Genomic DNA, 17,907 nt, shown 5'->3' on the forward strand with positions numbered 1-17,907 from the left:
TCATATTCCACATATTTCAGTTTGTAACATTAGCGTGTAACCTCTAACAACCTCTCCAGTGCTACATTAGCACTTGTTAACAAAGCATTCCTGGACTCTGGGCAGAGACTACAGGTGAGGCAACTTATAAAATAATGTGATTCCTGTGGCGCCAGAGCCTCCTAGCACCGGTTCGATCTCTGCTCTAATGAGGGAATCATGCAGGGCGTTGAGGTCTGAAACGGGCCCTCATTAACCCTGGGAGGAGGCCGTTAAGGCCAGAGATGTCTGCCACCTGCTACTACAAGAGCATACCAAGTAGTGGCTAGGGAGGGACAACAGCATTGATGAAGCAGGAATGCGGGTTTTATAACTTTGCCAAAGTATTTATATTTGTCAACAGAAAGACAACAGAGCGAGAAAGAGAAAATAGTAAAAAAATAAATGTGAAACTGCCTCCTATAAGTTACAGAATTCAGAGACAGGAGGGTTTCGAATATTATTCTGAAGAACTTCTTTAAAAATATTCAGTCACACATGACTGCCTAAATGAAGGCTTATTGAGGCAGTCATGTGTGATTACAATAGAACAAACAGAGGTAGAGTATTTTCTCAGCTCCACTGAAGCCCGGGTAAACAAAGCGATGCATTGATTGACTAATCACAGTGGGGGAAATGTATATTTTGCAGATGAGACGTCCAAGTGAGTTGCGGGGAAATGTCGATGCTCCTCGAACCGTTTTTCTGCATGTTTTGCTCAAGAGGTCATAGCTTAACCACAGTCATATTCAATAAATCAGAGGAGCCGTTTCAACAAAGCCAACATTTCAGATTAAAGCTACCTTTTCAAAACAACCATTTAAAAAAAGTCTTTATATTAAAGGGGACACATCAGGCTTTTTCATGTCTTCCTTTTTACATTTGAATCATTCAGTGATGGTCTATATAAAGTGGAACTGCAAAGCTTTGGACTAAATTTGTTGTTATTGTTACCCCCCCCCCCCCCCCCCCCCTCCAGGTCTCAGAGCATCCCACACCACCCCATTCGACCATTTGTTTGTAGTATGCTGGGGGACAGTGCAATGAATCATATGGGTAATACAACTAATAACCGAACATTTCCACTTTTTCCACTTATTAAGATATCTATGCATACTCTGGACAGACTACATTCAAATTTTCGACATTCCTAGAGACCCGAAGTACACAACAAAATGTATTTAAGGGCTAAAAAAGATGATTTTGTATGATCTGTCCTCTTTTAAATTGTGTGCAGAACTGGTAGCGACTTACCCGTAGTTGTAACCGGAGTAAAGAATATAAAGTCATCTAAGCTAAATACAAGCACACGCAACCCCTATTTGGTTTGACTTTGAATATCATTTATCCTTTCATTTCCGATGCTCAATTTTTTTTTACCCACTTTGAGTTGTCCTATCAAATTCATTCCCATAGAAATACATTGATATTGTTTTAGTTTTAATGTGGCAAAAAAAATAGGAAAACTGTGTGGTCTACTGGCTAAGCGTGGGGTTATTTCTGTTTAAAAACATCAAACGGGGCAAAGAGACAGAATTATAGAGGGAAAAATGAGCATGATCATTTTTGCCACCTTGTAGAAAAGCAGCAGCGGAGCTTTACAATTCAATAAATGAATAGATAAAGGAAATAATCCACCATATTTGTAATTGAGACAAATATGGCAATAATCATGGCACTCCACTTCAAACAATCCAATGAAGAAGCTTCTTTGATGTGATTTCAGACATTGATTCCTCTTGTTTTGAGATATTTCCAGTTCTTATCTCAAAGCTGGCAGCTGCCTCAGTACTGTGGCATGACAATGTCACGTCCTATTTTTAAACCCTAATTCACAAAGTTAACGTGCATTTTACTGTAGATCCGGTTCTTCTGGTTTAGAAATAGTGCATATGAGGCGGAAATAAAATTAACTGTGGTATTATTTCCCGCTAATGTATACCAAACCATGATATCATTACAAAAGACCATCTGCCTGTAGATTAAGTTTCTCTCCTGTTCCTGTGTTAGATTGAGACGCTAATCCAATTAACATCGAGGTCAAAAGGCATCTCATCACCTATCCTCCTCTTCCGGATGTTTTCCCGTGACCACTGGCTTCCTCAAAGAGTCAGTGAAAATCCACTTGGCATCCCAAGTGTAGCGTGAACTAAAGGCCGTGCTAACATTAGTCTCTGCGTAATCGTTATGTCGTCCCCCACATTGAAATTGTCACCCAAATGTCTGTGCTCCAGTAAGTCTGTCTTGGCCTCTGACCGGCGGTCAGGGGGAGAAAGAAAGAAGAGCTGGGAGGGGACAGACAAAGACAGACAGAGGGAAAGAAATGGATAAATAACAATATATATATATAACTATTCTACTCACCCTTGCTCGGAGAGGACTGGGTGCAGAATGACTTGGGGGGCTCTACTGGGGGGTGCCTCTGGAGTAACATCTGGAGACAATAAAGTCACAACACTTTAGACCTTATCCTAGTAATCAATCTATATTACTCATGAAGGATTCTTTTAATAAAATATAACTTTATTTTCCAGAAGCGAACCTACAACAAGATCATGTGTGCAAGCTAGACGTGTTACATGTTACTTGTTAGCTGTATGATTAGCATCTTCTAATAGATGTCCTGCTAATGAAGCCCGTTTTCACTCCCAACCAAGAATATATTAAAACATAAAAATCTGCCAGAATGTCAAGTGAGAAGTTGAAAATGTCTACTAAGAGCACAGTGCACTCCCCACGCTCTGTTACGAGCGTACGCAAAACTTCTGAGTTGAGCTGACGGTGGTTCATGATCATTATGGCTGGTAGCTGCATACAGCAGTCAGGTTGCAGCAGTGCAGGCTAATCCAGGTGGAGGTTTGTTCTTCTAAAGTGATTTCTAAATGAATATTAACATTTATATTAACAGTTGATCACAAATAGTTTGTATTGTACCAGTTACCATAATTAAAGCATGAATAATGCGTTTGCCTGGTAAGTTAATAGGGACACTAAGTATTTCACATTCGATTTAAAAAAAAAGATAGATTTAAAAATAAATGTCAATTCCATTTACAAACCAAGCACGTTGTGAAATATTTGGGAACAAAAGTAGCTTTCATGTCTGAAGAGAAATGTTGACAGAGACAGCAAAAAATTAAGCAATTGTTTTTTTAAATGCGTCTGGTGAGCAATTTTTCTCAGTGAGAATGCACCACAGAGAGAGTCGCATGCGAAAATGTCTGCAGTATAATTTCTTCATGCATTCATTTTTGTTTAGCAAGGCACTCTGTGCTATGTTGTCTTAAAAGCTTTGTATCAAATTGATAAAACAATTATACAATTAGCCAGAATGAAGTAAAATGGAAATAAATGGAAACAAATGTAATAATAAAAAATAAAAAAATTAAAAGTCAACCTCTCAGATGGTGTCAAAAGCAAAGGAAAAGAAGTGTGTTGACCATTATAAGCCAGGACATAACAACAATATAATGTCTTCTCAACGAAACTTGCTCATATCCACAATCATGGTTATAATTAGAAAGATTAAACCAACTTCAACTATTACAACCAAGGGCAAAGCCATTTACAGTAAGGAGGATGGTAAGTGAGAAAAAACATCTCTAAAGCAGGCAACTAGACATGGAAAGCAAAAAGTGGCAGCTTGGGTTCATAAAATGTCCATAACCCTTTTTAATTTAGGACTTTTTTTTAAAAAAGATCTTCACCAGGGTCTCAGTAATAGTGTAGAAGGTTATATATATCATTAATCTCTTATGCGAATGAGAAGCACTACATGTGACCTAATAATCTAAGACCTGTATGTTTTTTTTTTTTTAGCTTTCCTAAGTATTTTTCTGTTCTTCTAAAGCACACATTTTCACAGAAAACAAAGTAAAGGCAGCTTTTGTGTTGAATCTACCTCTGAAAGACATTTCATGACTGCTGCCCATGTTAATGCACTGTGACAATTTGTGACACAAAGTGCAAGCTGCAGAAAGTCCCTCAGCTGCATGGCACATTAAAAGCTGGCACTGTCACCTCACAGCGAGAGGGACCTGTTTTTTTTTTTCCTTTTCTATGTGGAACATCTATGAATGCTTTCATGGACTGGCTCCAAAAAAACCTGCAAACAAGACCGACTGAAAGCTCTCAGGGTCCAATCTAAGCCATTCATGTCCAGGTAATGTATGCAATTCATGGGACAAAGCTTTCAGATTTCAGCCACATGTATGCTGTGACATAAGTGATCCCACACAGCTCTATCAGACCTATAAAGTTCACATGTGAAACAGTTCAACTCAATACTGTCCCTCCCGCTGGGCACCTTATGTAAATGTGTTGTGTTTTCTAGCACGAAATTTTGAATGACATAAATTTGTTAACTTCCACCATACAGTATATTCTAATGGCAAGTGAGGAACTTCAGTTCTGTTAATGTGCAGATGATTAAGGCGGTTAATTTCGTTCGTGTGTCTACACTAAGCAGCATATGCGGCTGTTGGCTGCGCAGCGTAAATACATGGATTTCCGAACACCTGCTTCAATAGATCTCTGATGGCTACACCTTCTGCTTTTCCTCTAAACCTCTCCAGGTTCCCCCAGCTGTAACAGGCTGCCAAATGAGCTACTAGCGAACGGTACCACTGCCGACAAAAGCGAGAGAGAGAGAGTCCGGGCTTTGACAAATCATTAGGAACCCCAAATGAGACAAGCGTGAGTGGGTGTAGGAGCCAAGAGTCTTCAACAAGCCAAGGTGAGAGAAGAAAAGAAAATGACTACTGACATCAAAACATTCTGCCTTACTCATCCTCGGTTGGTTTCAGAGCGGTGAAAGACTTAAAAATGATAAATTATGGGGGTCTTACCAGGGAAGATGAATTGCTGCTTGTATTTGAAATAACTGGAGGCTGTGAAGGGAGGGAAAAAAAAGAAGAAGCAATGAGCCAGAGTTAAATCAAGTCATTTAAACTGGAAGGCGGTTGTTAAAAAAGGTGATTACAGCATGCTTTTTTATTTTCAATCAAACGACTGAAGTTTACACAAAATTGCATTTTGGATGTTGACCTGTTCAGATAAACAACAAGCTTCTCAAAAATCGAATCGGTCATTAGATTTGGCTTCTGTCGTGCAAATTTGCACGTTTGTAGACTGCCAAGATGTTCAGTACTAATTCACACTACTCCAGAAATTCGGTTTTTGAAGAAAATCTGGAACACTGTGGAACTCCAATCACAAAAGCTGTTGTACCTCTTCCCCACCATTAGGGGGTGATAATGTCAACGTTCACCACAACCAAAATAAAAAGATTTGACACTTGACTAAAGTTATGCTATGCTTCTTCTGAAGCCTTTGTAGCTCATTTCTATAACACCGCATACCAATTCTCAGTCATGAATTTTCTAGCTTACGTTTGAAATTTACTGGAAATATAGTCAGAAGTCGCTCCACTGTTGTGAGGTTTCTAGCACAGGTGCTCAAAATGGACATGGGCAAAGTGGGATTCTATGTCATCAGTTTTAAAAAGTCAATATGCACATATATTGCATATACATTTTTAAAAACTCCCTAGTTTGAAATATTATTTTATAAATCTTCACTGTTTTCACCAACAACTATTTGCATTTGGGACAGCAGGTGCAAACACAGGGTTTAACAGCCCGTCTACACATTTTAGAGGAAATAGTTTTCATAAGATTTAGAACTAGAGATCCTAAAAATATATATGTTTTCAAGCTTCTTTCTTACAATAACCCTTTTCTTCATTGTGAAGCCACTGGGGAAAAAATACAAAGCAATTCTCCTTACCTTTTTCTAATGGTAACATAGCTATTAACTATTTTTTCACTTCTGTAATTATCACAGCAGATTTTATACAGAAAACATGGTAGCTGTAAGAAATTAGGCCAACAGAAATATTTCTCGTGGCCAATTTTTCAGCATTTTTCATAGTATTGCTCAGTCTATGCTCTAATATATCTTTATACATTTTCTACAGATAAGTACAAACACTGCTAAAGCTCCTAAATTCATCCATCTGAACACCTCTCACTTCTCGTCCCATACAGAAGCCAGGTATCGTGTTACGAAATGTTATACGGACCGAACATCGAGATGCGCAAGCAGGTAAGATGCCTTTCCTTTACATTGAAAATGCATTTTTCAAAAAGCAGCGCTGTGAAATCAAAGAGCCTTTTAGTTTATGTCAGATGGATAGTCATGAAAGTAAGATCCAGGCAAGTTTGGTTCATGGTCACAGGGTAACAAGATCATTCTTAAATTATCAGTATCAGGGGATTTGTTCTGCTTTCTGTGATTTCTGTCAGCCGCACACCAAGCCCTGTTTTTAAAAACGACACCATCTTTACATGCGCTTCCCTTCTTACTAAATGGTATTCTAGACTGAATCCAGATTTACTCCATAAACAAAGGTTTTTTTTTTTAAACCTGTACAAAGCCTTTGATAATGGAAAAGAGACTGATACCCGTTTCTTGATCGATTCGTGTCATGTGACCCGCTCTGCCCCGCTGTCTTCAGATTTGTTCTCCCACACCAGCAGCTTTCTGGCAGTATTTGAAACACTACTCAACAACTTTTTTTTTTTATCCCACAATTTTTTTTTGCCCACAATTCACTGAGACATTAGATTCTGAGCTGAACCATGTCTTGTTAAGCTTGTGTTTTCTCACCTGTCAAGTTGAACTGTTTTTGTTGCCGCGCTGACTGTGGGGAAGGATGGAGTGGTGACGGGGGAGTGGCACTGCTTGGCAAAGGGGGAGCTGGGGAGGACGGAGTGGAGGAAGTGGTGGAAGATGGATTACTGCTGGAGTCTGGCTGGTAAGGGACTGGGATGTGATCCTGAGGAGAGACAGAAAAAAGCATCTGTATTCATATGTTTTTCAGTCATTTCCCTGAAATAAATATCTGAAAGACTCTGGTTCAAAGTGACACACACAGCAGTGGGCAAGCTACACCAAAGAAAAATTGGGATGTTAAAAAAAATACCAGCTTCTTACAGGCAAAATGAGGCGAGACTGTCATGCTAAAACACAGACTTTATATAAAGCTTGACATCACCAACCCATAAGTACACTTTACTGTAAAATGCTAAAATGAGTTTGAGAATCAAGACTACACCTGTCACATCTAAATGTCAGCTAAAAAATACAGAAATTAAAAGCAACGCCTCTGCTACTTGAAATAAGCATTTGCTGTTTTATTGTTGGTTTATTTCAAATTTTAAATAAAAAAAAAATCTGTCAAGTAATAATCGAGGAGATGTGGGAGGACTTTTGGGACAATGCAAGAAAAAAAACTTTATAATTGTGGGACATTTGGAGCCAAGAAAAATATCTTTCAGCACGAGATTTCAGAAAAATCTTTCATTCTGTCCTGATATAGGACTCCTCCACCAATTAGCACCACAACACATGTCGTCTCAAGGCACTTTACAAAGCTAAAACTATCAAATTAGATTGGTTAAAAAGTTTTCTATCTGAGGAAACCCAGCAGACTGCATCGGATCTGTTCAGATTAACAGTTGGATTTGGCATAAACCACCTGTCTCATTCGGAATTCAATTTCATTCCGATTGGGTTTAAAGGTGCATTGCGCAAGTTGCGCAAATTTTGAAGTTAAATATTATTTCTTTTCTTTCACATATATGCCCTTTCAATTACCTGACCTTTGAGATCGGTGAGTGGACTGGACCATCAGTCTGCCCCTTCCGTTATTGACCAATGAAAAGGGTAGCCATGTTTTTCCCCTTAAAAAAATACTATTGACTCAATGTGAAACATTTCTGTTTGAAATAAAATATTACTTCTGTATAATATTTGATAACAAAATAATATTTCTACCTTTCTCACCTTAGAAGACCTCTAAAAAAAAGGTTAGCTGTTTTTTCTCTTCTCCCATGCGCATGCACAACACTGGTGTCATTTCAGCTTCTTGCCAGAGGGGGCAGACATCAGCAAAAATCCTGGAACTTGCGCAATGCACCTTTAAGCCAATCAAACTGTTCTGATTGGTGTGTTCACATGACTCATTTTTATTCCAACCGGCCCTTTACTCGATTACTTATGTCCATGTAAAGTTTTAGATATTTTGCTGTCTGGAAAAAAAGCAAATATTTTATACCCTAACTCTTTTGTCCAGAGATATTGAGAAAAGAGGAGATTTTTGACACATTTAGACCTGTAGACATAAACAGTCCTTTATTGAAAACTCCTGTTGCTCCTTTAGTGTTGCTGTAAGTGCCACTGACTAGTTTCCATGCTGTCTTTTCATCCATTTTAGAGAAACCTTCCATTTAGTAATGTCACTGATGTCACGTATTTAATCTTATTATCGATGACTGCATTCCTGTGTTATATAACAGTGTAGAGATTTGTTGTACCCGTCTGTTCACTGATGCTGGTTTACGAGCACATCTTTAAATTCATAGCTCCAGTTGAATGATGTAAATGGTCAACTAACAGGAAGATTCTTCTAGGACAGCTTAACTTTGTCTCTGGTCACTCTGACTCACTGTAATACATGATAGGTGTGCGCCTAAAAAAAGTGAAAGCTAAAAATAAATCAAAATTGGTTTCCACACAGTTTTAGCTTTAAGGGTGTTCACACTTATTTTCTTTTTTGACATTTCTTCTACGGTACTCACAAATATGCTTTTTTTTTCTATAATTGAACAGCATAAACATTTAGGGAGAAGAATGTTTTGTCATTACTGTTTTATGTAACAAAACTTAGTGTTTTAACGGTGTGTACAGACCTTTGAGAGCCACTAAATAAGCATCCATTATTTGCACATGCTTTATCAAGCCACATCAATATGAAGAAACAAACAAAGCTTATAGTATGTGGAAGTAATTGCTCAGAAATATCTTTTAAATGGATTGACAGACGTTCTACTGGGAAAATAGCACACAAGGCTTAGCATAATAGAGGTTCTTGTTTTCATGCCTCTATCCATCCTACCCACAGATTCGTTCTAAACCCTCACTTTTGGCTACACTGTGGAAATCCTATGATAAACTTTATTCCAGAGGAACTGAGCATAAACTGTGAGCTATGCTGGCTGCAAAAAACATTCAGCGTGTGAAAACAAATGCATCTGTGTAAACATCAATGTAGCTGAAAGATATTTTTGTACCGTTTCCTTATCCCCTGAGAAATAACAATGACTCATAACCCGCTCCCATAAATGATGGAACGTGATATGTAGGACAGGTTACAAACACGGTGTGATTTGGAGTTTATTTGTCATGCCTACCTTGTTGATTTTGTTGGTTTTGGGGAGCGTCTGACTGATGTGCAGGTCTGTGTACCTGAGCGGGTTGTTGATGTCACATGGCACTGATTCAGTCCGTACCAGACGAGCTACTACAGAAAAAAATGGAAACAGAGAAACAATCAAGCACTGTGGAAAACTTAAACAGTTGCTTAATAATGTCAAGAAAAATGAGTCAGGCACTGCTTCTTGTCTAAAAAAAAAAAAGCTCATTCTCAGCATTTGTTATGAAATGCTGACATTATAGAGAAAAAAAACTCCTTAAAGAGACAATGCTACCATGAAATTGTCACATTTCTTATAAAAGCAGTGCTGAAGTTGTCTAATTTGAGCTTCTTACCTTGAATTGTTCCTTGTTGATCTTTTTTTGGAAAAAAGAGAGAGGAAAACCACAGGGAAAACAAAAGAGTCTTTAGTCTTAAAGGAAATAATAGGAGTTTTCAGGGCTGTCAGGGTCAGGATAAACAGTGCATCATCCAATCACTGCACAAGACTAACTGGATTCATTCGTCAATGTAGAACATTTCATCCGCTGAAATGAGCAGCTTTCTTTTTCATGGAGACATAAAAAAAAACTTTTTCTATGGCAGAGACATTAAAAATCAAATGAATAATTATGAAGACAGAGTAGAGATTGGCTCTGGGCTGCAGGCACCTGCATCCTATTGCTGCAGACACATCTTGTTATAATAAATGCAAAATGTCTAGGTATAAATCTTCATTCTGAAATACGTCATCTGGAGGGCAGCAGATGTTACTTCTAAACATGTATACCATTGTGTTCACCGGGCCGCTTTGGCGAGACTAATAAATGAAAGATTGTCTACCTTCCCTGAACGAAGATTGAAAACATATTATGGCTACTTTTCACTGGAAATGTCATCAAAATGCATATAACTGCAGATGTTTTCATGTTTTCAGCAAAAGTCGGTGATGTAGAACCCTATGTCCGTAGCAACCACCGTAACAATGATGGGAAACGTAACCGTCTGATGTCTTTCTGGGAACGCACTGAAGTTGTCAGTGAAAATTATGAATGAAAGATTGTGTACCTACCCTAAACGGAGATTATGAAAATTTCATGCACACTTCTTACAACAAATGTCATCAAAATGCATATAAATGCAGATGTTTTCTCTAAATGTTGAGTGTTCCACACAAAGTACAGGCTCCGGCAGCCATTTTCTTTTTTAATGGGAGAAACTTAATAGTCACGTGACCTGGTTTCCAGACAATGTAAATTAATAAGGCCAAATAAAACGTAGGACTGAAATGGATTGAGGAGCCAAATCGTGATAATACGACGTTTCCCCTTGTGTAGAAACATAGGTATTACCAATGTAGATATTACAATGTAGATATTACACAATTTTCAGTGAGACTGGATTGGAAATGTGCAAAAAATATAGTAGTCTACAGAGGATTTTAATCGTATTATTTTCAAACTGTAAAATGCTCTAATACACATTTTAGAATGATGAGGATGTAAATAAGGAGCTTTAAAATATTTTTATGTTAATTTTGCTAAGTTTCATCATCATGACACACATTTCTTAATCGAGTCTACTCGGTTAATTTCTCCCCAGTGATCACTAGGAGCATTTGTGTTTTGTTTTTGTTTTTTTTTGTTGTTGTTTTTTTATTATTTCTTGTATCAACACATCACAGCTCTTAGAAGACACAAAGACACAAAGATAAAAACGTCTGTGACCTAATTGCTCAGAGTCGCTCTTCGTTCGCAACTATCTGAATCCCTCTTAAGCTAAGACTCCCTGGCAGGAATTTTAAGGGTAAATAATCTTTGTAAATAGGGATGGATACCACTGCTTTAGACCATGGGAAATCTCAGGGATCCGATCTAGTAGAATTTTAAAACAGGCACAGGAACGTGACAAAGCAGAAAGAAAGACATTACGTGAGCAAAATTAAATGTGCTTGGGGCGACACATGTTAAGGTAAAGATGCATTCATGCAGAATAAAGATGTTCCAAATTGCGTGAAAAATGAGCATTTACCGTAATGATTTACAGTGTGAATCTTAATGAGTGGAGGGAAAATAGAAACGTGACAAAGACTAGCATTTTCCTTCAATTCTATAACCTCCTGTAGTTACTTGTTTTGCCATGCGAATGCCAAATTATCTATAGTAGTCTTTGTTAAGTTGGTCTATGTCACTTTATGAGAAAGGTTTCATCTTACCTTTGAAGGATTCTCGTCCACCTCGCTGTATGATCAATAAATGGCAAGGCGGGGCTTCTTTGGTGCATTTGTTGTGGCACTTCAGCCTATGTGCACACGAAATACAAAAATAAAATTAACACATCTGTTGCTCTTTGTACATTTACTAAGACCAGACCTATGCAAATACGGAGCATCGACATGAAAACTGCACACACGAGAAACACAAGCTGTGAATTTATGCGATAAAAATAAAAACAAAGAGATGAACAAATGTCAAGTAGCACAATTACAAGAAATGCAACTAGATCAAAATAGCTTACTTGTTACAGAAAGTAAGCATTGAATATGTGTGATCAGATCTAATTTACTACCAGGAATTTAAATGAGTGGTGTCAAATAGTCATGATACCTACTTGCAGTTTTTACATTTTAGTCCAAACAACATTCCCTTTCCACATACTATGCATGTCTGGGACATCCAGTACTTGGTGGAAAACCTGCAAGTAAGAAATGACAGAATTAAGTTTACATCATCATGATGAATGCCTTTGGGGTTATGGAAAACCATTGATGGGAGCATTTTGCCTGTCTATTGCTATTTCAAAAAAAGTATTTGCAAGCTGTACGGCTCTCCATATGTAACCTATCTGCAGGGATCATACACACCTGGAGGAGCGTCTTGTATAACAGTGTTTACCGTTGTAATTTTCCTCTCTTGATGATTTTATTAGGGCTAATTTCATTTTCCATCTTTCTAAAACTCAGTCAATCTGAAGCACAGAAGTGAGGCCAGGGGGGTTAATATCAATACAACGATCAGTCTGACTGATTGGGAGTTCTTAAGCTCGTGTCCGTGATTACGGAGTCCAACGCAGCCACTTCTCAAGCAGGTCCACGCCGTGTTCTGCAGCACAAACCAATTCCCCGCGCAGATTGACTGACCGTTCCAAACACGTTTGTGACAATTGGCAGTATTTACTGATGCAATGCCTGGACGCCAGCGGTGCCGCTGGCTGGCTAATGGCAGGTGACTAATGTAGTTTGACAGAATCAAAATCTCTTTATTAGACCCCTCCTTAGCCTCAAATGAGTCACACCTCTCTCCAACCAATTCCATTTGACAGAATGTTTTAGCAAACTGTCAGTTATGCAGGACATCAAGGTCAGATTCTGCACATAGAAATAATTTTTCAGCACAGATGGGGGAGTAAACAAATGTATCTATTACAAAGTCTAAAATAGGAATTAAAAGGGGAATTAAAGGAGCTTGTTGAATTAAAAGTAGGAATTGTAAGGTAAATGTATGCACATTTCTGTTTTTTACTGTAATGTAAAACAGAATAATTTTCTATTTTTACTTTTTTATAACATGTAAATGTTTCATATCATAAAAAATAAAGATAAGCAGATAAAACATCAAATTAGGTTTTCAAATGATTTAATAAATTAAATTATTAAGGGGGGGGAAGGTCCAAACTAAACTGGTTCCATGTGAAAATAAAGTTACCCCTTTTGTTAAATCATGAATAACTGTGAAAAATCACATATTTCTGGTTGAGCTTTTCTAGCCACACTCGCACCGGAGTACTAAAGCCTGCAGAATAAAAATAAAAAAATAAAAAAAAACTTACATAGTATCTGTCTGATCTCTTTTTGTGTCTAACTCCCAGTGGGTCGGAGCAGATAAGCGTTCACACTGAGCCTGGTTCTGGTTCTGCTGGAGGTTCTCCTCCCTGTTACAGGGGAGTTTTTCCTCTCCACTTTCGCTTCATGTATGCTCAGTATGAGGGATTGCTGCAAAGCCATCAACAATGCAGACGACTGTCCACTGTGGCTCTACGCTCTTTCAGGAGGAGTGAATGCTGCTTGGAGAGACTTGATGCAACCTGCTGGGTTTCCTTAGAGAGGAAACTTTCTGACCAACCTGTCTGGATGATTTGATTGAATTTGACTTTGTAAAGTGCCTTGAAATAACATGCGTTGTGAATTGGCGCTATATAAATAAAACTGAAGTGAATTTATATTTTCTTTGTCTGATCGTAAAATTGTTTTGGTAATCTGAAACGTTTAAATGTGAAAAAGGCAAAAGCGGAAGAACCAAGTTGGCAAATACTTAATTCCTTCTCACATGTGTAATAGAGCATATGCATCAACCATTTCACACACACAAGCAATGTCGTTCAGACCTACCGGTGTTTTATTGAGTTTCCCAGATCTCTTCGGGGAATCTGTGGGGACCAGCGAGGCACTGAAAGAGTGTCTGCAAAGAAAAAGAAAGGAGAGAGAGAATGAGTTGTGTTTTCTTTTTTTTTCATTTTGAATGGTAGTTCTGACAGAAGATCTTTTAAGAATTGACTAAATGTCCTGCATTCAGAGTTAATTTATTGTAAATGGCATTTGACGGTACAGGCATGTTTTTGTAGCAACCTTGACATCTCAAACTTAATCAGCAGTTTTGACAACCCAAACTGAAGTTATCTCTGTAAATTAGATGTCTTGGTGATGTCTAAACTTGTGGCAAGGATAATGGTCATACACTGCTAAACGTAACCTTTTATAGGAATGTCCACACGTCCAGAACTGGTTGCCTACATACTCCCATATGTTCAACTTCTGACTTCAACTTCAGCTTCTGAACCTCGACTCCCCATATTATAATTCATATTTGGATTTTCTCTATAGCTAACATTTACATAAGTGCAAACAGGTTCAGGTCATCCTTGTTAATGAGATTTTAAACCTCAGTGAGTCTTTACTATCTAAATAAAGTAATAATATTAAAAATAACAAATAATAAGGCTAAAAAGGGGACCCAAGAAGGGAATTAAAGACCCAATAATAATATCCTTTATAGGCCTAATGCAGTGGAACTCTGGATGAAAATGGGACCCATGTGGGTTAAAGTTTAAACTACACATCAAAAAAAATTATACCTAGAAATAGAACTTAGGGTACATACTTTATTTTGTCTAGTGAACCCAAGTGGCTCCATATAAAAAAGCTAATTGTTTGCGAAGCCCCAATCAGTACGTATTCAGGCGAAGTCAAATCCGTACAGTCCCCCCATACAAAACGTTGGCTGGGTCATCTAGTCCTCATTTTATTTTGTACTTTAGATTTTTAGTCTAGTGAATGTCTTTACCACATTGACCGCTAACTGGACTAGCTGCCAAAAATGGTCATACACTGCTAAAGGAATGGATCAGTACTCTACATGTCAAAGAACAAGCAAGTCAAAAATAATTGCCAAAACATTATTAAATACATACATACATACATACATACATACATACATACATACATGTATAAATCTAGCCTTGGCTACCATATTTATCATTGTGATACAAAGAGTTGAATATGTTAGGCTACATGAGTACAAAAGGTATGGGGAAGGTTCAGTTTTACAATTTTCAACATAGATGGCTTTAGATATGTCAAAATATTGTCTTACAAAAAAAGCTTTGTGCAGATAACCTTTGAAATGACTTAAACCCTCTGTTAAAATCAGCAAGGAGAGGAAGAAACTACAAAACACGCTAGATGAGGAGTGGTGAATGCAGGGCTCCGAGCCACGTGGCTTTTTTGCCTGTCCTGTGCCGTTCGCAGTGACTTGACTGATCTGTTAAGATTCTCATTTTAACTCCCATTTGGGATGTATTTTATTGAAAAACAATATTGAGAGGCGGGGTTCACCTGGCGACCTGTCCAGGTGTACCCCGCCTCTGGCCCAGTGAACGCTGGAGATAGGCACCAGCACCCCAACCCCCCCCCCCCCCCCCCCCCCCCCGTGACCCCATGAGGGATTAAGCGGTTTGGAAAATGGATGGATGGATGGATGTTTTACACACATGTGCAGTCCAGTCATTTTTACTACTGTTACTCCAACCTGTCCACTAGGGGGAGTACAGATGAACCAGAAAGTTCCCAGCGTACCATACTGCTAACCTTACTCTCGCCAGGTAGATTCCACAGTAGATCCCCCCCCCCCCTTCTGAAATACATCTCCAATGGAGCAATCCCAGTTGGAGCTCTGTGGAATGAAATCTATCTGGAGACAGTCGCTGCAGCGGCAGGGTGCCGCGATTTTTACAATCAGTGCCGGAAGTACAGACTGGAAGTCTTATTGAAACCGCAAGAAGTCGATCCCAACCAGAGGTCTGTCCTGCCAGAAGGTTAAAGAAGGCATATTAAATCCACTTACATTAGGTTTACGTTTTTCATCCATCAATGTTAGGGTTAGGGTTAGCTCTCAGGGGAGGGGATAGGGTTAGTATTTAATAAGGTTTAGGCATTAAATCCACTGTCCTTAAGTTTAGGTCTCCTTACCTTTCTCTGTATCTCTGCATATTACATAACAAAGATGAACTGTCCAAAACTACTGGTATGAACTTCCAGGATTGATATAAATGGTGTGGTGCCTCTCAAAAGTTTTACTACCTCATAACACAATTCATTGGAATTTGTTGTCACAGCACACACATATCATGCAAACCTGATACATGATACCTGATGCACCTTTTCCTCCTTTTGGCACCTTCTTTTGATTATTGATTACTGAGCCTATGTGACGAGTGAATTTCTCCATTGTGAGATCAATAAAGCCTATCTTATCTTATTTTATCCTAAACACCCCCCCCCCGCCTCACCGGGAGGGAAAAATGAAGAAAAAGACACTCCCAGCCCCAGATTCTCATCTACTAAGATCTACCCATCCGTTTTAAAGCTAATTTCAATAGATTGAGTCACAATTAGGGTCACGGTTGGGTTGGAGAGCAACTTAACCTTCTTGCCTGTTGACGAGAGCCAGGATAAACATGAACGTGAGGTTTGTAATGAATCTTTTAATAGCTGTGTGGGACCAAGTATTTAGACTGACAGCCAGGAGCAGGTGGGGTGTTGGGGGTGTTGGGGGCAGCTTGGAAAGGGCGCACTTCCCTTTGGGATTCTGAGAACATTTTGTGGCTTCAGCTCATTTTATTTTCAAGCAATTAGTAAATGAACAAGAAGATCTGATCTGAAAATGTCAAACACTGCTTGGGTTTATGTTATAAGTCATTTCAATTATTAAAAATAGGTGGGCATTTTGCTACCTCTGCACTAGAGCAATGCAATCTGTCTCGCAGTTAAATAAACTAAAGTTGTGTGAAGACTGGCAAGAAATTCCAACAAAAATCTAATACCGTTTCACCCTGCAGAACTAATTAAGTTACAAACATTATAGTGACTAAACAAATAGACAACTACGAGATGCAGTAAACTGATCTGTTAGCTTCCAATATGAGGAACGTTGTATATTTGAACATTTCTGGCTAGGCAGTTTACTGATAAACCCAAAAAGTTAACATCAATTAGTCAACTACTATGATATTTTTTTACAATCAGTTTCTCTGTGATAAACTGTTTATCATAAATTGCTTTTGCAGTGCAGGACCCAAATTCAGCACGGTGTTTCACACAAAGAATCTGTCACAGACAAAGGAAGACACAAGCTAAATGCTAGTAAGGTGTTTTACTGTATATAATATATAGGTGAGTCTGATTAACTGGCTGCAGCTGTGGAGAAAGCAGGGACCCAGAAATAACTGGCAGGACTGGCTAGGAAATTACATTAAATGAATGCAAAAGGAAACAGTGATAACTACAATAATAACTAACAGAGGATGACTAAAGATTACATTAACTCAAGGCACAATTATTCAAGTAAATACAAAGTAACATAAGAAAAAAGAAAACTGCCCACCAACGTGACAAACTATACTTAAAATCCTCAAACTCATTACAGCTGCACCATAATTGTGTGGCATAAAGCAACTATTTATGGAATTTAGTGTTTTTAATCTATGTCAACAAGTCTACTGATCTTACAGTGGCAAAACCAATTCACTTCACCGTGCTTGACATTTAGAGGGTTGTTATGTGAGAACTTGAAAGTAAAACTAAAAGGGGGAAAAAAAATAGCAACCAAGTTTCAATTAAATGTGCATTAGCAAACAAGACTGTATGAAAGAAACAAACAATAGTTCAAGCTCTCTGCATGGTGCACTCTTTTAAGCATTAGGGCCGAAAACAAAATCAAATCCTTTCTGTAATACAAGCCGATCTCTCTGTGAGTTTACCAACAGGTATCATTTGATGATTGGACCGCATTTATGCTATCTGCTCTCCCATTGTGAGCGGCTCTAGCTTTAATAGAAGTTCACAGGAAAAAAACATTTATTTTGCATGGTCCATTAGTGCAGGCAAAGATCGAGAAGCACGGTCCATTTATATGTAACCTCCTAATGACTGGTGAGCATGGCAGCCTACACAGCAGTGCCGGGTAAGTTTGTTGGATGTGGGTCTGAGCACTGAGATTAGAATACCAGTGATTCAATAACAAAATAACTATGTTGAAAACTGCGATAGGCCATAGTGCAAAGTGCCTCATCCAAATTTA

At 38.4% G+C, this 17,907-nt stretch overlaps 1 protein-coding gene across 3 annotated transcripts in view; it reads right to left on the reverse strand.

Moving 5' to 3' along the window:
* The window catches only part of ksr2 (kinase suppressor of ras 2), a 190,487-nt gene that overhangs the window by 51,854 nt on the left and 120,726 nt on the right, over positions 1-17,907 (reverse strand). For all 3 annotated transcript variants that reach the window (XM_012849642.3, XM_036144096.1, XM_012849640.3), the window contains 8 exons: positions 13,662-13,731; positions 11,885-11,968; positions 11,490-11,575; positions 9,631-9,651; positions 9,273-9,382; positions 6,688-6,856; positions 4,866-4,907; positions 2,383-2,452 (listed from right to left, as the gene is read on the reverse strand). In XM_012849642.3, coding sequence (XP_012705096.1) covers positions 2,383-2,452; positions 4,866-4,907; positions 6,688-6,856; positions 9,273-9,382; positions 9,631-9,651; positions 11,490-11,575; positions 11,885-11,968; positions 13,662-13,731 — 652 coding nt within the window. The remainder of the gene's footprint in view (positions 1-2,382; positions 2,453-4,865; positions 4,908-6,687; positions 6,857-9,272; positions 9,383-9,630; positions 9,652-11,489; positions 11,576-11,884; positions 11,969-13,661; positions 13,732-17,907) is intronic.

This window comes from Fundulus heteroclitus, chromosome 12 (genome assembly GCF_011125445.2).
Source record: "Fundulus heteroclitus isolate FHET01 chromosome 12, MU-UCD_Fhet_4.1, whole genome shotgun sequence".
Taxonomy (NCBI): domain Eukaryota; kingdom Metazoa; phylum Chordata; class Actinopteri; order Cyprinodontiformes; family Fundulidae; genus Fundulus; species Fundulus heteroclitus.